General features: G+C 50.9%; 1 protein-coding gene across 1 annotated transcript in view; it reads right to left on the bottom strand.

Annotated features, from left to right (window-relative positions):
* Positions 1-764: 764 nt before the first annotated feature.
* The window catches only part of C7H8orf74 (chromosome 7 C8orf74 homolog), a 31,661-nt gene continuing 11,586 nt past the window's right edge, over positions 765-20,839 (bottom strand). Inside the window, exons 3-4 of the mRNA XM_003805329.6 lie at positions 6,756-7,162; positions 765-4,527 (exon numbers count right to left, since the gene is read on the bottom strand). Of these exons, the coding sequence (XP_003805377.1) occupies positions 4,291-4,527; positions 6,756-7,162 (644 nt within the window). The 3' untranslated portion in view covers positions 765-4,290. The remainder of the gene's footprint in view (positions 4,528-6,755; positions 7,163-20,839) is intronic.

Raw genomic sequence — 20,839 nt, 5'->3', positions numbered from 1 at the left:
CTCAAAAGCGAGGACCTTGTCTGGCTTGTTTACCGCCAGGTCCTCCGTGCCTGACAGCCTCTCGTACAGATAACTGGTCAATTAATGTTGGTGAAATGAACATCAACTGTCTGTGAGCCTCAGTGTCTTGACAGAAGGAGCCTGACTCTGCCCTTTCAGGTCGCCCAGCGCCTTCTCCATCCCTCTCCATCCTCACTTCCAGTTTCTGATACTCTGGGTGCAGTTATGACTTAATGTATGCCCAAGAGCCAATTCTAAATACATTTCTGTGCCTTAGGTTCTGTTGTTTATAAACACTAGTGAGACCATTGCTTTGACAAAGGTGCTAAGATCTACAAACATTTATATTTGTGTAATCATCTTAAAAATGAGTACTTTTTAATGTTGAACGTTTTAAGTGAAGTTCAAATAGTATTTGCAGTAGCGAGAGGTGTTTCATCTGCACCAGAATGAATTCTCAAAAGCTTTACTTTGCCAGAATTGGATGAATAAAGTGAACCATTATTGGAATTGATTGATGTTTCAATTGATGCATCTGGTGACGCTAAAACTGGCATTGTTTCACCATATGTTATGTGAAATTCTACTGAGATGCTATCCAGTGAATGACCACTGCTTTATTTTCAGCTTGCATATAAGAAAACTTAGAATACAGAGCAAGCTCGATTTTAAACTGCCACCTGCTCAGTTGCCCCTGTGCATGTTAAATTGTGGATTCCAGATTCTGGACAGGCTTCTTCTTCTTAACTTTTTTTTTTTTTTTTAGGTGGTGTCTTGCTCTGTCACCCAGGCACTGGAGTGCAATGGTGCAATCTTGGCTCACTGCAACCTCCACCTCCCGGCCTCAAGTGATTCTCCTGCCTCAGCCTCCTGAGAAGCTGGGACTACAGGCACGCTCCATCAAGCCTGGCTAATTTTTGTATTTTTAGTAGAGACAGGGTTTTGCCATGTTGGCCAGGTTGATCTCGAACTCCTGACCTCAGGTGATCCACCCGCCTCAGCCTCCCAAAGTGCTAGGATTACAGGCACAAGCCACCACGCCTGGCCTGGATAGGCTTCTTAAAGTTCCTATGAACCTTTGGGGTAGCTGCTGACGCTTTTTGAGCAGACTTCTTGGTAGTCGGTGGCATTGCTGTGGTTCCTGGCAGATGGTAGATGCAGAGAACAACTTTGTGCATGTTACAGTTTCGTCATTAACTTTCTTAAAAAAGAGAAAGTTAATATATTTACATTTTCATTACTCAGGCACTTTCCTTTTTTGTTGAGTTCATTGCTACCAAAAGGGTTTATTGAAAAATGAAAACGCAGTGGCAAACAATAAGATAACTAAATCGCTGTAGCTTTGTAGCACGTGGTAAGTGGCAAAGTCAATGCAGCAAGGCCATGGGGACTCCCCTCCGTGAACTCTTCTTCCTCCCAGCTCCTGGACATACTGCCTATGTGCGTGGCTTGTCTCTCACTTTTCCCACTGACCCCAGAGCCTGGTGGCTTCATGCATCTTGCGGTTGTGCAAGTGGCTGAGGCACTGAGCAGTTGGTGGGAGCAGAGGTGCCGTGTCCTTCTCTCAGTACTACCATCACAGGAAGAGCTGGCTCTCCTCAGTTACTTGTGTCTGCCTGCATTTCAGTGCCTCAGGAATGGCCCGGGTGCTGTATTTGAAGGGTTCCACTGAGTCAGGAGAGTGTTGGGAGGGAGAGGCAGGTCAGCGCTCTGCCTCTTCCAGTTGCAGCCTCAAGTGTAGGTGAGAACTTGCTCACTGCACACCCCATGTTCCTACGCACCAGGAGAGTCCCACACCATAAGATGCAGTCATGGCAGGAGCTGAAGCACAGGTGGGGAGCTACCTACCTCCCCCAGCTTCTTTTAGAGCAAGTCTTCAGTGAGCTCCACTAAACAATGCAAAGCTGGGGTGCACGCCAAAGCAGGCCCAACACTGGGATAACAGGAGTCACCCAGGACAGACCCAGACAATGCAGAACGTATGGTCCCTTTATCCACAGGCTCTAGCAGGTATTCCAGTTTCAGATGGATTTGAGGACAGTTTCTCAGTTTGGGGGTCTCCACTTCTGGGTGGTGTGAGAGTTTAGGCCTTGCATGAGTAGGGGGCATGGGTGGGAAGTCCCACAGTTGTCTCGGTGTCTAGCCAGTGTGTCTGCTGTAAGAGGGTGCTCCCTGCTGCTGCCTCAGGTGGGTGGGAAGGAGGAGTTTTCCCGTGGGACCACCCATTTGCTATTCTTAGCTTGAGACAGAAAGCCCAGTTTTGACTTCCATGGAGGATGAGGCTCGAGGCCCGAGACCTTTCTTCCACTCGCTGCTGTGGCTTCCCTCCACATTTCTGACCCTGTGACTCTCCCAACTCCTCCTGACCCCTTCATTAATACAGCTCAGCTACACAGAAAATATATGTCTATCATGCACCACACCCGGGACTCCTGCAGATGCCAGTGGGGGCTGAGGGAGGAGGGCGGCTTCTCACACTGGCTCAGGACTCCGTCACCTGAAATGCAATTCTTCCCAAGGCCACTTCGTTCACTTGTGGGTTTGGAAGGCCTCGAGATACAGCTGGGCCTGTCCTCTCCTCCAACCTTGTCCCTCAGATGATGCCAGGCCCCCAGGCCTCCTCTGCTTATCCTTGAACAAATGCCACCAAATAGTCATGGAAGTCATGTGGAAGTCAGCCAGGAGTGGGTCTCTGGCACATGGCTTGGGTAGAAGCTGTACCCACTTGCCCCTCTACCGGCTCCCACACGCACATGTGAGTACACCCATCCACGCTGGCTGTGAGGGTTTCTGGGACCCTGGTGAGGCCCTAGACAGAATCCGATGGCAGCTCTCACACTTCCCTCAGGACCATAATGGTTTCATCCATACAGTAGATATAGTTGTTCAAATGTGTTTATGGAATGAAAGAGGAAGGAAGAAATAAAAAATTTAAGAAACTCCCAGAACCTCCTTCCTCTGTCCCAAGAGGTATTAGGCAGTACATCAAGTTTCTTGGGGATCAACACACCTGGCCATGGCATCAGGGTGAGATGGGAGGAGAGTCTCAGGTGCAGCTCCCAGCAAGGCTGCCTCACCTACTGGGGGCTCCTGTGTCCTGGACTTCTCTGCCAGGGCTGCAGAGGGCTGCTCTGCTCCTTCTGCAGGGCACCCTCGCTAAGTACCCCCAGCCCCCTAAGGCAGCTGACTCTGCCTGGAAACACAGACACCAGGCACACCTCAGGTGGCACAAACTAGAAAGTAGGTGGCAAAGGAGAGATAGGCGGGATGAGCTAATGACATGAGCCTGCCTTATTGGGCACAAGGGGTGCAGCAGGCAGGTGGCAGAGCAGGGCAGGGGCAGTCTCGGGCTTGGGAAGAGGCAGTACATGGTGACCCCCTCACTGTTCTGATTTTGAGAGCCACAGTCACCTGTCAAACCAACAGCTCCAGGACGTGTGCCACTGTTTGCATGAGAGGCATGACACCCCTGGGAAACAGCACGGAAGCAGGAGGCTTCTGCTCTCTGCTGTGTGACTTCGAGTAGGTTATTTTCCACCTTGAACCTTGAAACCCTTGACACATGGGAATAGCAAACCTCACCTTGTCTTTCTCCTAGGACGTCTTAGTGAGAGAGGGACCAGAGACACCATCCCACAGCACCTCTACTTGACAAGATAGAGCTGGGGCCCAGAGATGAAAGGGACACAGGCAGCATCACACAGCAGATCCACGGCAAAGCGGGCTCCAGGCCAGGTCTCCGACCTCTGGGACAGCACCTGCCCCCTGCCTGAGTCCAGACAGTGCAGATGCTCCTGGGAGGAAGAGTTTTCTAGAGGGCACATGGCTCTGGGCCCTCTTGTGGGAGACCTGCGGGCTGGACTGCATGCAATGAAGCCTGTGGTGGAAATGTCAGGAGGAAGAATCCTAGGATAGATTCTCCTTACATGGCATGGGATTCCGCAGAGGGCTTTGCTGGTGTGTGGGGCACCCTCACTCTTACTGGCTTGCCCCCATGGGTGGCTCCATCTTCAGCGGAGCTCAGGCTTGTCAGCATGTGAAAAGTACCCCCAGAGCAAAGCTCTGTGCTTAGCGGAGGTCCACAGCCATCTCTTGTCACTCAGAGGAAATAATTTGGATTGGATTTTAGGTGGTAGCAGGTGGTTTCCAAGACAGAGACAAGATGATGGCATGGGTTTGTTTCTTTTAATCACGAGAAGTCTCTCTGTGGGTGCTGAGCTCACCGTGCCGCAAGGCTCATGGCTATGGGTGGCTGGTCCCCAGTCAGTCTCATGTGGCAGTCGGGACCTTCTACTTCCTTGCCTTCGTTTTCTTTCCTTTGCTCGCTCTTTGGGGCTTCAGGGCTTCCTCCTGGCCTGCGTGGCTGGTGATGGGGGTCGGGATAGGGGTGGGGGCGTTGAGGTTCAGAGTCTTCTTCTGAAGCTTCAGGTCCAAGATGGCGAATGTGTTCTGGATCTGGCGCTGCAGCAGCTCCTGCAGGAGCTCCATCTGGGTGTGGACTGCCTGGCAGACGAGGCTCTCCAACTCCTGGAAGGAAAGGGGAAGGCCGATGAGCAGGGCTGGGGAGCCTCGCCGGATCCAGTTCTCAACTCAGCCCCTGTTGCAGGTACGAGAATGTGTCCACTGTCCACCTGTCTCACCCTGCCCACGGGCCGTGGTTGCCTTGATCTCTGGCTTCTGGTTGACTTCAGCCAACTAGGGGCAGGAGGTCTGAGGGTGGGGAGGTCCTCATCTTCTGACTGGCTGTGGCCTGGCCATGGCCACGGACTATGGGTAGTCACATTCCCTGTCCCTCAGCCCTTGCCTATAACTAAAGCTCTCTTTTTGGATTCCAATAGTCACTCCCTCCCTTTTCTTTTCTGGCCTAGAGTGACGGCCAGGCTGTTTGAGTATGTCATTTGTTCTGGGCCCATCGGCCAGTGCCGTATTTCCTAAAGACCCTACTTCCTGGTCAATGCAGGCTCCATCTGGATACCCTGGGCCCCCACCATCCTCATTCTCACCTTTCAAAGTTCTAGTGGTAGCTTCATGGGAGGGGACAGGGGAAATTGCTTCAGAGAGTGGGTGTGTCCTCCACCCAGCCAGCCATAGGAAGAATGGAAATGCAGCCACTGTCCACCCATCATGTTAAACAGGAAACCCTGTTGGTCAACTCCATCAGAGTTATAGCCCACAGAGCCTGGATACATGGACCACATAACTGTGTTTCTCTAGGTTCCCTGCCCGAGCAACCACACAGCAGAGGAGCTATTGTCAGGGGACACACTGGAAGCAACTGGTTGGCTGTAGTGCATTTCTTTGAGATCTTGTATTCACTTAAAAGATATGCAAAATTGTGCATTTGCCCCAGAATATCCTCTTGTTGTTTTTGTAGAAAACAACATTATTGGGGAAGGTTGTGCTATAAGAGAATGCGTGGTGTTTTTTGTTCTATGCCCTTGAATGCCCCATCTCAGGTGCATAGCTGGGGCACACAGTGTAGGGGGCTCTGGCTCACCAGCTCCGCCAGGCAGGGGCCAGCAGTGCCATGCTGGAGGCTGGGCGGCGAGCTGGGAGGAGCAGGCAGGAATAGCTGTGGGAAGTGCAGGGCAGTAGGGGCCACTGTGGCCATGCCCCACCCTGCTCCGTGTGCTAGAGCAAGGTCCCTGCAGGGGGCCAGAGACATAGACTGTTGCATGGGTTTTGTTGGGTCTTTATTGAATGTCTTCGTGAACTAAGATCACATGGCCCCCTGATGTGCTATTTGTCTGGAGATTTATCCTTGGATGAGCACCATCCAGGCTGCTATGCTCATTGCTCTTTAGAGATTTTCCTGTGTGTGTGTGTGTGTGTGTGTGTGTGTGTGTGTGTGTGGTGTGTGTGTGTGTGTAACCCTAAAGGAATACTTCCCAGGGCCATTTGCTCTTCAGCTGATGATTCAGAAACCAAAATCCCTTGGAACTCACAGGCCCTGCAACTCCCCCACTCCAATGCCTGAAACACAGGCACATACATACACACACACATGCACATACTTGTCTCTCAAAGTATGTTCAAAGATGATGCAACAATGATGACTTCAGTGCCTATGTATAGCTAAGAAACTAATGTAGGCTTGGCCAGGCCCTCAAGAAGTCAGCTACCCTGAGGCTGGGGTCGTCACGGTCATTGAAGAGCTGGTCGTGGGAAATGCTGGTAGCTAGAGCCCCGGTGGTCTGGCAGAACCTCCAAGAGGGCAGCCCAAAGTCTGAGATCCAGGCACCGGATCCTCCTAAGTCTTCCCTGGGCCCCAGCTCCAGCCTTTGTCTCCCTGGTCACATGACCCTCCCCAAGCTGTCCCCATGTCCCTGCCTCCTCCATCTTCTCCCCCAGCCTAGGGGCATGCCGGCTCTGGATAATCTGCAGCAGTTCCAAAGCTGGAGTCTTTTTCCTGCCTCTCTTGGTGGAATCTGTCACTGAGCAATGACACAGAGGAAGGAACTTAGACTTCAGGGTCAGCCAGGCCTCAGTCCAAATGTGAACTCTACCACATGCTAGCTTGGTGACCTTGGCTAGTTGAAAAGTTCTCTGAGCCTCAGTCGTCTCATCACTAAAATAGGGACATGAATTTCTACCTTTAGTCTACCGCGAAGCCCGTGGTAGACTCTTGATTCCTCCCTGCATCTCTCCCCCTCCCCTGTGTGCCACTGAGGAGCTCCCATCTGCAGTGACTCCAGCCCTGGCTGGTGTCTCTGCAGGCCCAGGTGCCCACCCACGGCAGGGGGGCAGAGCCTCACCTGTCTCTCCAGGACCTGGCCGGGCTGCGCAGGCGCGGCGGCAGCGAAGGCCTTCTGCAGCGAGTTCTCCCGCTCCAGGCGCAGCGCCTCTTTCAGGAGGAGCACGTCGGCGCGCTTCTGTGCCTCGGCCTCCGTCAGTGTGGCCACCTGCTGCTCGTGGATCCACAAGTCCCTGTCCATGCCCTCGGCCAGCGGGAGGGGCTGGGGTGGCATGCACACCTCCAGGTGGGCAACGGTCAGGTCGACCTGCTGGTCCTGGCCCAGGACATACTGGTAGAGTTTGTAGTGGCGGATGAAGGTGTGGTGGAAGTAGTCACAGAGGGCCAGCAGGTGGGTGGTGTTGAAATGGCCCCGGTAATCTCTAAGCTTGTTCCCCAGGATCGTCACAGCCTCAGTAATGGAGCAGCCTGTGGGCACAGGGGCCAAGAACAGAGTGGGAGTGGGACAGAGCTGCCCTGCCAGGCAGTGGATGTGGGCTCTGCACCCCGACAGCCTGGTCACAGAGCCCATGTCCCCACGGCATTTTTAAAAAATATTTATTTCTATTTATTTTTTTGAGACGGGGTCTAACTCTCACCCAGGCTGGAGTGCAGTGGTGCAATCGTAGCTCACTGCAGCTGCAGCTCGCTGCAGCCGCCAACTTCCAGGCTCAAGAAATCCCCCTGCCTCAGCCTCCTGTGTAGCTGGGACTACAGGTACCTGCTACCAAACTTGACTAATTTTGTTTATGTTTTGTGGAGATGAGGTTATCACTATTTTGCCCAGGCTGAACTCCTGAGCTCAAGCGATCCTCCTGCCTCGGCCTCCTAAAGTACTGGAATTACAGATGTGAGCCACCATGCCGGCCCTAACTGCAATTCTTATTACCATGCATTAGCTTTTGAAAGGTATCGAGTGTACCACGTTTCTTTTTTTACTTGCAGTAACTTACACTTATCCCATTTTTTTCTTACATGATTACCCCAGTATAATCATGTAAATGTGATTATATGATCTCAGTATAATCACATTATCATTACCAGTATTTTGTCTTTTTTTTTTTTTTTTTTTTTCCGAACTCCTGGGCATAAGCGATCCTCCCACCGTGGCCTCCCAAAGTGGTGGGATTACAAGAGTGAACCACCACACCTGGCCAGTATTGTGTCTTTTGATGCCTGTTTTAAAGAGTTACTTTTGCTGTGCTTTATCTTGTTTCTACTTCTAACTCTTTAGGAAGGAGATGAGAATGTAGAAAAGGAATTCCCGTAAGAGTGGAGTAGGAGGCAGTGGGGCGTGATGGCTCACACTGTAATCCCACCACTTTGGGAGGCTGAGGCCTGTATATCACTTGAGGTGAGGAGTTCGAGACCAGCTTGGCCAACATGGCAAAACCCCGTCTCTACTAGAAATACAAATATTAGCTGAGTATAGTGGCAGGTGCCTGTAATCCCAGCTACTTGGGAGGCTGAGGCAGGAGAATTGCTTGAACCCAGGAGGTGGAGGTTGCAGTGAGCTGAGATCGTGCCACTGCACTTCAGCCTGGGAAACAGAGCAAGACTCCATCTCAAAAAAAAAAAAAAAAGAAAAAAGAAAAAGAAAAGAAAAAAAAGAGTGGAGCAGGCGGTGATTGATTGATGCCCAGGCAACTGCTGTGCTGGTGGCTCATGTTGCAGAGTTGGGAAAATATTATTTACCCCATGTAAAGGATTGGCTCTGAGGGCAGCACCAAGGGCAGTGCTCCTTGTGGGGGTGACCCATCTCCCCACTTCTCTCCTCCTCTCCCCTTCACTCCTCCTGCTCACGACTCTTTCAGGTGCTCAGCACAGTGGTCAGAGGCAGGGCTCTCCCATCATCTGCTTGGGTCTTGACAGAGGAGTTGGTTCATGAAGGGTCATGACTGAATTACATGCCTACCCTGGTGAGCAAATGAGCAGACACCAGGCAGAGAGATAGGCAAGTCAAGGGCAGCAGAAGAGCATGGCCCTGGCATGGAGACCTGGGTTCTCACAGACACAGTCCTGGAAGTGTACTGTGGACTTGGCCAAGCCTCTTCTGCTCCATGAATCAGTGTCCCCCTCTGAAGAATGAGGGCTTGGGCCAGGCACCCACCAGATCATGTGCTTTGGAGAATTCCACAGTTCCTTCTGTCGACAATGAAAGTAACATGCTGTAGGCAAGGAGCCGGGCTTTTCCCCGAAGTAGGGGACCTGGCTTGTCCACAGACTCCTTCCTTTTCTCTTCCTTCATGTGAGCCCTCCATGGGGCCCTATGCGGTTTCCCCACCCCCAGCTAGAGTGCTTCATGCCCCTTCAGCAGGGACTGTCTCAGTCTTGCCCACGAGGTTGTTTTGAAGTCTCCCCACCCCCCATTCCCTTCATGTTTCCTCTTGGCTGGTCACTGAGGCTGTCTTGCTCTGTATGGAAATATTCACCTTGAATCTCCCCAAAATACCCAGAGGGTGGAGACATCATGGTCTTGGGGAAATATTAGCAAAAGGGGCACCACTCCACTTGGAGCCATGTTAGGATGTGCTGGGAGTGACGCCTGGATTCTGGCAATCTCAGCCTCCTGGGGGAGGGAAGGAGGGACTGCTCCATTATGCAGAATCACAGACTGGAGGCTGTACTTCTCCTTTCTGTCATGGCAAACCAGCAGGCTTGGAGCCCAAGGGTTACACTCCTCTCGGGAGGGTACTGGGTTTGGAGGTCTGAGATACTCTGTCTCTCTTAGATATGACACGGGCCTTTTTCTCTCAAATGTAAAATTCAGAAGAATGATACTGACTTCACAGGCTTGTTGGAAGGGTCAAATGGGGTAAGATGTCCAGCTTCGTACAGAGCCTAATACAAGCCAGCAATCAATAAATGCTGTAGAAAGAATTTATTTCTACCTTTGCAAGAAAAGTCTCTCCCTTCCCCTTTCCGCTCCACCATCCAGCCTTCCCTCTATTCCTTCCTTCCTTCATCTCTGTCCATCTTTCCATTCATCCATTCTTTCACCCACCTATCCATCCATTCATCCATCATCCTTCCACTTATCCATCCATCCATCCATCCATCCATCCGTCCATCCTTCCACCCACCCATCCATCCACCCATCCATCCATCCATCCATCCGTCCATCCTTCCACCCACCCATCCATCCACCCATCCATCCATCCATCCATCCGTCCATCCTTCCACCCACCCATCCATCCACCCATCCATCCATCCATCCATCCATCCTTCCACCCACCCATCCATCCACCCACCCATCCATCCACCCATCCATCCATCCATCCATCCACCCACCCATCCATCCATCCATCCATCTGTCCACCCATCCATCCACCCATCCATCCTTCCATCCATCCATCCACCCACCCATCCATCCATCCATCCACCCATCCATCCACCCATCCATCCACCCATCCATCCATCCATCCATCCGTCCACCCATCCATCCGTCCACCCATCCACCCACCCATCCATCCACCCATCCATCCATCCATCCATCCGTCCATCCTTCCACCCACCCATCCATCCACCCATCCATCCATCCGTCCACCCATCCATTTGTCCATCCATTCTTCCATCCATTCATTCATCCACTCTTCCATCCATCTATTTTTCCACCCATTTGTTTATCCATTCACCTATTCATCCATCCATTAATTCTTTGATCTCTCCACCCATCCATTCACCCATCCTTCCATCCGTTTGTGAAAGGAAAAGAAAAACTTGGGAACCCAATTCACTATGCCAAAAGAAAAAAATTAAGCTGAAAGTTGAGTAACACAAGAAACTGTCTTTCCTTTGATTCCTAAGCAGGTAGCTACAAATAAAAGGTTAAATATCTCCACAGGTAGCTACTCTATGTTTGCCTTATCTTATATAAAATGCCAATTTACTGAGCCAGGGAGGAATGCATAATTGATTATTCCCCACCTGCTCCTTTTCTCTTGCAACATGTGGATTACCATACCCTCCTTCTTTCCCCTCCAGCCCACTTTCCCCTTTAAATATTGAAGCCTTCAAAATTATCTTTGGAGAAAGGAACAGAACTTTCTCCCAGGTACATCACTAACCTTGGCAAAATAACCTTCTAAATTGATTGAGACCTGTCTCAGATACTTTTCAGTTTACATATTTATCCTTCCATTCATCCAAGATTAGTTTGTCAAATGGTGACTGAACCTATAAATTGTTACTGTCTATTAATTACTCGGCACTATGCAAGATTCTGGCAATACTATGACAACAAATAAGTCATATCCCCTGCTCTCAGTTGCTTGCAGGAGAGACACAAGCAGATAATGACAGTGCATAGTAAAGAGGAACAGAGTTGGGTGAAGAACAGCATGGGCTTCAGGACCGGGTCCTCTTAGAGAAGGCGATGTGTGAGCTGCATCCCAGAGTGAGGCTGAGCCAGGGCCAGAGGTGGGGCCACTTCACAGCCCAGCTGAGTGACAGCAGAGGAGCAGGCAGCAGCCTGGCCTGGGTGGGAGCAAGGTGAGGCTTGTTGTCATTGGCACCTAAAGGTGGAGGCAGACGATGGCAAGAGCTGCATGGAGAGGTGGGTGGAAGACAGACCCAAGGGCCTTGGATGGATGCCACACTCAGAAGCCAGGGCTCTGTCTTCTGGGCAGTGCACAGAAGGAGCAGATCTGAGTGGCAGGACCTGGCCGTCCTCACACGTAGGGTGTGCAAGACAGAAACTGGCACAACCCCCAGGTTCTTACAGAGGATGTTTGAGGGACAGTGGGCCTACCAACAGAGAGAATACCATATGATGAGACGCTGATGTCTGACATGACCCCTGCCCTCAGACAGCTTCCCGTCTTGAAGAGGAGGCAGTTGAACAAATGATGGCCACCTTTGTATTCTCAGCCCCCAGCACTGGGATTTGTGCACAGGAGGGGCCCAATCAAAGTCTAGAGAGTAAGTGAACCAGCTCTAATATGTCAAGGTGGAGGTGTTTATTCATTAGGTCAGCAAATACTTAGTGGGGGCTTTCCCTGTGCCAAGAATTCTTCCAGGTTCCAGGGAGGTGGTTGAGGAGTGGGGAGGAAACACACAGATATCTAGCTCTGCACAAGGCTGTGTGGGGTTGGCAGCACACATGATAGGAAGAAGGTCAGGAAGGGCTTCCCTGAGGAGGCAGTAAAGGAGCTGGGATGTACTGGGTCAGAGGGGTTTACTGGGCAAAGAGAGATGGTGAAGGGCAAGGCAAGAGGGGGAGTAGCTTGTGCAAAGTCCCTGTGGTTGAAGCAGGCATGGCCCACTGAGTGACTGAAAGTTGTGGGAGGAAGGCGGTGAGCAGGCTGGAGATCTGCAGGCAAGGAGCTGCCTGGCTGGAGATGAGGCTGGATCGGCCAGGCCCTGAAAGCCCCTAGCATGCCCTGCCCTACAGGGGTCCCACTCCCAGGACCACCATCTGGCAGAGGACCTCTCCACTGCCCATCTCCCTACCCCCGATGGAGTCTTTCTCCAGAGTACTCATCAAGATCTTTGATCTTGTGCATTTTACTGATGTGATTTGTTCTTGGTCATTTTCCCTCCACTATCACTCAAGCTGCGAGGGAGCGAGAGGCCATCTTTTCTGTTCACTGCTGGGTGCCAAGTGCCAGAGCAGTGCCCAGCTCCCAGGAGGTGCTCTGCAGAGAACGAGAGACTTGTTGAATGGACACAAGGGAATGGGCGGCCACAGCAATTTCAGAGGCCATGGCAGGGGGATCCCTTGAGCCTGGGAGTTGAAGACCAGCCTGGGCAACATAGAAAGACCCGAACACTATAAAAAAAAAAAAAAGCCAGCATGGTGGTGCATGCCTTTAGTCCCAGCTACTCAGGAGGTTGAGATAGGAGGATCACTTGAGCCCAGGAGGTCAAGGCTACTGATCGTGCCACTGCAGTCCAGTCTGGATGACAGGGTGAGACCTTGTCTCACACACACACAAAAGGATTTATTTAGGGAACATTCCCATGTGCCAGGCGCTGGGGGATGTTGCCTGTGGCCAAGGCTTTCACCATGGAGGCTGCTGGGCTGGCAGAACAGGCCCCAAAGGCCAGGCCCACCCAGACATGGCAGAAGGGTTTCCAGCAGGTAGTGGGTGAGCGGAGCCAGGTTCCAGGGAGCCAATTCTGGCAGCAGGAGGAACGAGCTGTGTCGGAAGGAAGGGCCAAGGCCTCGGCGGGGATCAGCCTAGGGCAGGGTCCAGGTCCTGCTTCACTGACCAGAAGCTCTTGGCTGCTGCTGCCCTCAGAACAGCAGAGACCCCCTGGCCCCACACGCCCTGTGTCTCTTCCTGTCCTTTCACTCAGAGCTGGGCATCAGAGCGTGCAGGCCTGCCATCAATTGGCAGGAGCTTCCCTGCAGGGATGCAGTGAGATAAGAAGGAGCTCTGAGAGGCCAGGGCATCTGCACATGCCCCGTGTCGGGGGCACTAGGCTGGAGTCCAGAGGCTGGTGGGAAAGGCCACCCCAAGCAGAGGGGCTAGGAGCAATGAAGGCCAGAGGTGAGCGGGGCACAGCATGGCTGTGTGCACAGGGCCACACCCAGCTGTCCGGGAGGCAAAGCTGGATACTGGGGACTGAGCTGGGGGACCCAGGGCTTGTGGTCAGTTTGGACAGGGTGGTTCATGACAGCCCTATGTGCCGTGTGAAAGAGTTGACTTCATCACGGAACACCAGGACCTCCAAGGATAGCGTACATAGGATTATCAAATTCCTCGTGGTTAAGAACCTGGTGGAGAGGTACTGAGGCCAGACGTGAGAGGTTGGGGCCATCCCAGAGGGAAGACGGTGGCCGCATGGAGGACAGCAGAGGCTGCCCATCGAGGGATCCCAGAGGGTGAGCAGGCGTGCGGCCATCATTTTTGATCAGCAAGCTGGACTCTGGGCCTGTGTGTGTGCGACAGTGTGTGAGCTTCATCAGATGACTCATCACACCTTCTCTGAACTTGCCAGAAGGTGCCCTGCTCCTCCTCCAGCCTGGCCTGGCCTGACGGAGATGGGGTGGGGTCACCTGCATCCTGCAGCTGTGGGTGGCTGTGTCTGCCTCCTTGGCGAAGGCCAGCCCCTGAGCCCCTCTGTTCAGCCCCAGCAGCCGTACACAGAACCCAGATCTGAACAGAGAAGTCTGCCAGGCTCAGTAGTGTGAATGTGCTCAGCAGCCGTGCCTGGGTGTCCTGGCGGCTTATCATCCTGGCCGATGCCCTACTGTGGCCATGGGCTGTGGCCTGCTCCTAAGAGGTCATACAGACCAAGTGTAGACCTTGTCCTGGGTCAACAGGGAAGGAGTGCCTGGGCTGAATTCTAACTTTCGGCCCCCAGACACTCTTGGCTGGTTCTGGGTTTCAGCAAAGCTTGTTGGAAGCCGGCTTATGAGACACACTTTCTTGGCCTCGGACCACACTCCCTGGGCCTCGGGTTGAGAAGTTCCTGGTGACTCAGAAAGCGGAGGGATTAAGTCTCAGAGAGAAGCCGCTGGCTGCCGGGCGGACAGATCTGTGCCTGCAAGTTGCTCTTCAATAACAGGGAGTGGCCTTCATTTGCATTGGCTGCTGGGAACTTCCTGAAGATGGTCCCCAAGCCCCTGGAGGCCAGCACCTGCGAGGAGATGCAGCACGAGTGGAGGAGGAGAGGAATGAGGAGGGGAAGGGCGGGGGAGGCTTGCTAGGCAGATGTCAGCACGGGAAGCTCCGCGATCAGGGCAGAAACGGCTCGGACCAGGGGGCTCCGGTGGCCTCCTTGGCCCCTCACACCCGGAGTCTGGGCTGGGCGAGCCGGGGGGAGATGCGCCACATCCCTGCGGGGCTGGAAACGGGGAAGGCTGCTCCTTCTGGGTGTGCCTGAGCGGGAGGACCCAGGTACCCCGATAAACCAGTTTGGTTCCCCCATCTTGCCTCCCAGGGGCAGGAACCAAGTCAGGCTACAGCGTGGCACTGCTCACCTTTCCCAATACCTGAGCGCCTACCAGGGCTGGCCCAGTGTGGTGGGAAGCAGACGAAAGCAAGGGCCCAGCATCTCCAACCAACAGCATCCTTCATCCCCCGCACCCCACATTGCCCCCTGCCCCCTTTGTGCTCCTGGGGAGACTACTAAACTCCTTCACCCCTGGGTGCCGGGGATTGTACCGCCCAGGTGAGCTCCCCTCAGTTAGGGAGCACCCACCGCCTTGTGCCATGCATGCTCTGGGTCACTCGGTCTCCCAGCTCCCAGCACGGTGAGGCTGGCACAGGCACCAACCCCTCTCCTCCCGGGAGAGAAACTGAGGCTCAAAGAGGCTGAGGGATTTGCTCAGGGCCCCTCAGGTGGTATTCAAACTCCAGGCCATCCAGCTCCAAGCGGCTTTGGGGTCTTTTTGTAGATTCTTGGAGGTGGACACTGCAAGGGACCTCCAACCCCATTGGTCACATTTTCCAAAGAACGTTTTGCAGTAGCTGTTACAGTTGACCCTGGGACAACGTGGGTTGGAACTGCACGAGGAAGGAGTCCCTAGGCTGAATTCTGACTTTCGGCCTCCAGACACTCCTGCGGGTCCACTTACACATAGATTTTCTTCCTGTGCCACCCCGACAACGCTAAGACCAACCCCTCCTCTTCCCCCTCTTCCGCCTGTTCAACATGAAAATGACGAGAAGAGTGGCCTTGATGGTAATCCACTTCCGCTTAATGAAGGGTAAATGTACTTCCTCTTCCTTATGTTTTTCTTAATACTTTCTTTTCTTCAGCCTACTTTATGGTAAGAACACAGTACATAATACATATTACATACAAAATGTATGTGAATCGACTGTTTATATTATCAGTAAGCTTCTGGTCAACGGTAGGCTATGAGTAAGTAAATTCTGGAGTCCAAAGTTACACATGGGTTTTCAACCGCACAGGAGGTTGGCGGCCCTAAATCTCGTGTTGTTCAAGAGTCACCTGTATATCAAAATGAATGTTTCACAGCCAGAGAGACCTTTAAGATATGTTGGATCCAAGGAGATTAAACAGAGCTTTAATATGCTAATGAGCTCAACAAAATATGCAAATGAGCTTAGCAGATCACCAAAAGGCATGGAGCGTTTGCAATGCTTCTCAAATCTATTCGGGGCAAATAGTCTCTCTGGACCAAGGAGCACATCTCTCTGGACCAAGGAGAAATGTTGAGCTTGTACAATCGTTTTTCTCTACAAATGGGGAAACTGAGGCACAGAAAAAGGATGAGACTTGCCTAAAGCTAACCTGTGGCAAAGTCAGGACCTGAGCTTCAGCCCAGGTGTGAGGGGTCAGGAACCTGGTGGTAGAGCTGGCTTCCCCATCACCACTCCCTGTGTAGGGAAGGGGTTGGTGTCTATTTCTTTTCATTGCCCCAGCCCTGATGCTTTTTGATACGTCAGAAATGTCTGTGAAAGCTTGGCTGGGGCACTGTCTGCCCAGGGAAGGGAACGGAGGAGCCAGGGAAGGAGACTGGGCCAGGTGCTGTTCTTGGAAGTTAGCTTCGTGGCTGCCCTGCTGTCCACGGCCTGGAGATAGGCAGGATTGTCAGGAATAGCCCCGAGAGCTTGCCACCTTTGCTTGAGACCTCTTCTGTGGCTCCTGCCTGTCCTGGGGTCCCTGGACTGCTGGTCTTCCCACCTCCTACTGCAGCACAAGTGGTCCCTTCAGGATGACCCCTTTCCAAAGCCACATGGTAAACTGCAAAGAGGAGAGAGGGCAGGCTGTTTGGGCCTGACACTCCCATGGGGGAAGAGGAGCAGCCACATCCCTCCTGACCTCATCAGGATGGGCCCGGACTGGCCAGAGGAGAACCACACTGGCTGGAGATGCATCGTCCTCCTGCCCTGTGACTTTGGCACCAAGGATTCAATAGCTGTGTGTTCTGTTCTCAGCCACCATTCACGGTCACACAGCAGCCACCATTGAGCCTAGGGAACACCTGGACTGAAGATGGGACTGAAGGTGGCACTGATGCTGGGGCCATTCCTTGAAGCTCAGCTCCTCTGTCAGGGGCAGTAGGGTATGTATGGTATGAGCACAGACTGGGGATTCAGGCAGATGCGGCTAACCTCAGGCTGCACAACTTCATCACTTGCACAAGTTATTTTGCCTCTCTGGGCATCAGCATTCTTTTTCTTTGTCTTTTTTATTCCATTTATTAAAACTGGCCCAACTATGATGTTAGAAGTCAGTAGTAGTTTCTGGAAAGAGTCAGAAAGAGGCTTTTGGTTGCTGATAATTTTCTTTTTTCTTTTTTCTTTTTTTTTTTTTTTTCTGGAGATGGAGTCTTGCTCTGTTGACCAGGCTGGAGTGCAGTGGCGCGATCTTGGCTCACTGCAGCCTCCACCTCCCACGTTCAAGTGATCCTCCTGCCTCAGCCTCCCAAGTAGGTGGAACTACAGGTGTATACTACCACGCCTGGCTAATTTTTGTATTTTTAGTAGACACAGCCTTCACCTTATTGGCCAGGCTGGTCTTGAATTCCTCACCTCAGGTGATCCACCCACCTCGGCCTCCCAAAGTGCTGGGATTACAGGTGTGAGCCACTGCACCTGGCCTGGTTGCTGATAATGTTTTAATTCTACTTTCTAGTTCTGGATGCTGTTAAATGGGCACACTTTCTGAGAAATATCAAGATGAAGATTTATAATTTATGCATTTTTCTGTGTGTATGCTATAATTAAATGAAAGATTTACTTTAAGAAGACGGTAACTCTGAAAAATAAGTTATTCCTAATTTGTGCAATGATGATAAAATCACAGAAATGTAAACAGATTTAAAAATAGTATTTAAAAGCAGAATCTTTTCACACTGGAAGCAGTTTTTCTAATGCAATGTATTTCTTTTCTTTTTTTTTTTTTTTTGAGATGGAGTCTCACTGTGTCACCCAGGCTGGATTGCAGTGGAGTGATCTTACTCAGCTGACTGCAACCTCCGCCTCCCAGATTCAAGTGATTCTCCTGTCTCAGCTTCCCAAGTAGCTGTATTTTTAGTAGAGATGGGGGTTTTGCCATGTTGGTCAGGCTGGTCTTGAACTCCTGATCTCAGGTGATACACCCGCCTTGGCCTCCCAAACTGCCGGGATTACATGTGTGAGCCATTGCGCCTAGCCGTAATGCAATCTATTTCTATTATGCAAGACTTTTAATAAAAACCATTGCATATATTGATTCCACGGTATAAGAGACATGGGCAGCAGTGTTCTTACCTGTAAAATAGAGGCAATAAAAATCTCTACCTCGTAAGATTAGGGGACAGCATGCATATATGGTGCTTTCCACAGTGCCTGGTACACAGTAAGCACTCAATAAGTAATGCCATTGTCACCGTCATTGCCATCATCAGGCCTCTGCTGGCATTCCTACTCCCTGGTGGGCTGTGTGGGCTCCTGGACTGAACCTGGTTTGGCAGAGAATGAAGCATGGCTCTACGACTATAACCCCGGAGACTGGATTTCTTCAATCTAATGCCTTCTTGGCGGTTGCCTGGTGATTCTACTCATCTATGGTGGGATGGGCGGGCACGGGGCCCCACCCAAAGAGTAGTGGAGGCTCTTTCTTTCCTGGTCACTCAAACAGTGAAGGGGACAGGACAGCTGGGAGTGGGCTGGGTCCCCAGTTATGGGTAGGGGAATAGGACACCACTTACTGCATAACTCAAGAGGCCCTTGTGCTTTATCCTCTTTCTCCCCACTATTGTGGGTGCCTCCGTGGCAAGAACCTGCTAGATGGGCCAGACTTCCCAAATCCAAATTCTCTTTTTATTACTATTACTTTATTGAATTAATTAATTTTTTAATACCACCAGGTATTCCAGGGCGGTCTCCCATCGAAGTACTAACCATGTCCAACTCTGCTTAGCTTCCAAGACTAGACAAGATAGGCATGTTCAAGGTGGTGTGGCTGTAGACCCAAGTCTAGATTCTTGTACTGAAAAGCGTGTGGGTGCTTATGAGAACAACAGGGCAGATAATGGAAAATCTTCCCAGAAAGCTCTGGACGTGTGGTTGCTGCCCAGTGCTAAGCTCTCAGGAAATAATACTACCACTACATTAGTGTGTTATTTTACAGTTTTAAAGCATTTACATTATCCATCAACTCATTTGATTATCACAACCGACCTATGAAATAGGTATTTGACACCATTTAACAGATGAAGAAACTGAGGTTTAAAGCATGCATGTGGCTTGTCTACTGCTATTCAGTAGCAAAATCAGGTCTCAGTCCAGATCTTCCAACTCCAAGGAGAGTACACCACAGCCATTTTTTAGGAGTGAATGGAAGATATATGAAATATACAGCACTACAATATGTCCACTAGCATTCTTAGATTTAAATTTAATTTTTCAGTTGTTGTAATATACATAACATAACATTGACCATTTTAACTACTTCCTTTCTTTTTCTTTTTGAGATGGAGTCTCGATCTGTTGCCCAGGCTAGAGTGCAGTGGTGCAATCTCGGCTCACTGCAACCTCCACCTCCCGGGCTCAAGTGATTCTCCTGGCTCAGCCTCCTGAGTAGTTGGGACTACAGGCACATGTCACCATGCCCAGCTAATTTTTTGTATTTTTAGTAGAGACGGGGTTTCACCGTGTTAGCCAGGATGGTCTCAATCTCCTTCTCTCGTGATCCACCTGCCTCAGCCTCCCAAAGTGCTGGGATTACAGGCGTGAGCCACTTTACCCGGCCGATTATAACTATTTTTAAGTTTATAGTCTATGGCATTAAGAACATTCACATTATTTTGCAGCCATCACTGCCATCCATCTCCAGAACTTTCTTATCATCCCAAACTAGAACTCCATATCCCTTAAACATTAACTCCCCACTCCCCCTCTTCCTGGCCCTTGGCAATCCCCATTCTACTTCCTGTCTCTATGAATTTGACTACTCTGGGTTCCTCATAGATGGACTCATACGATATTTATTCTTTTGCATCTAGATTATTTCACGTAACATAATGTCTTCAAGGTTCCTCCATGTCGTAGCATGGGACAGAATTGCCTTCCTTTGTAAGGCTGAATGATATTCCATTGTATGGATAGACCACATTCTGCTTATCCATGCTCACTAGGGTGGCTTCCACTTTTGGCTATTGTGAGTAATGCTTCTATGAGCATGGATGTACAAACACCTCCCCAAGTTTCCACTTTCAATTCTTTTGGGTGTGTACCCAGAGAAGCCATTGTTGAATCATATGCCACTTCCATGGTTGCTTTTTTGAAGAACTGCCATATTGGTTTCCTATCCACTATGTCTTTTAACTTTGTTTGATAAGATACAGTAGTCCGCCCTTAACTGTAGCTCCAGTTTCCTTGGTTTTAGTAACCTGTGGTCAACCGTACTCCAAAAAGATTAAGTAAAAATCTCCGGAAATAAATAGTTCATAAGTTTTAGATGTTGCACCGTTTTGAGTGGCACGATGGAATCTGCGTCATCTTGCTCCGTCCCATGTGGGGAGTGGATCACTCCTTCCTTCAGAGGACCCCCACTGTCAATGCTACCCTCCCATTGGTCACTTAGGAGCTATCTCCGTTATCAGATGGGCCGTCGACGTATCGCAGCGTTCATGCTCAAGTCACCCTTATTTGACTTAATGATGGCCCCAAAGGGCAACAGTGGCGATGCTGGCAATTCGGATATGCCAAACAGAAGCCACCAAGTGCTTCCTTTCAGTGAAAAGGTGAAAGTTCTCGATTTCGTAAGGAAACAAAGAAAATCATATGCTGAGGTTTCTAAGAACTACGTAAGAACAAATCTTCTATCTGTGAAATTGTCAAGAGAGAAAAATAAATTTGTGAGTAGTGGATATAGGGTGTGGTACCATCCCCTGTTTCAGGCACCCCTTGGGGTTTTGAAATATATCTCTGATGGATTAGAGGGGACTACTATAAACCAATATCCATATTAAGGGGAAAATCTACTCAAACACTAGGATTAGAAATATTTCATTGTTCTTTTAAAGACATCTTTTTTGGTCACTTGCCTAGGGCTCAGAGGGCAAGCTCGGGACCACATGTTTTAAAGACTGTCATGGACTCTTGTCCACGCCCTTCTCTTTGTCCATAATGGTCCCCCTACCTGGTGTGCTTAGGAGACTTGGCCCCTCACCGATCCTTGCCCCCATTTCTCAAGGAG

The sequence above is a fragment of the Pan paniscus genome, chromosome 7 (genome assembly GCF_029289425.2).
Source record: "Pan paniscus chromosome 7, NHGRI_mPanPan1-v2.0_pri, whole genome shotgun sequence".
Classification (NCBI taxonomy): Eukaryota; Metazoa; Chordata; class Mammalia; order Primates; family Hominidae; genus Pan; species Pan paniscus.
This window is presented reverse-complemented; position numbering and strand designations above follow the sequence as displayed.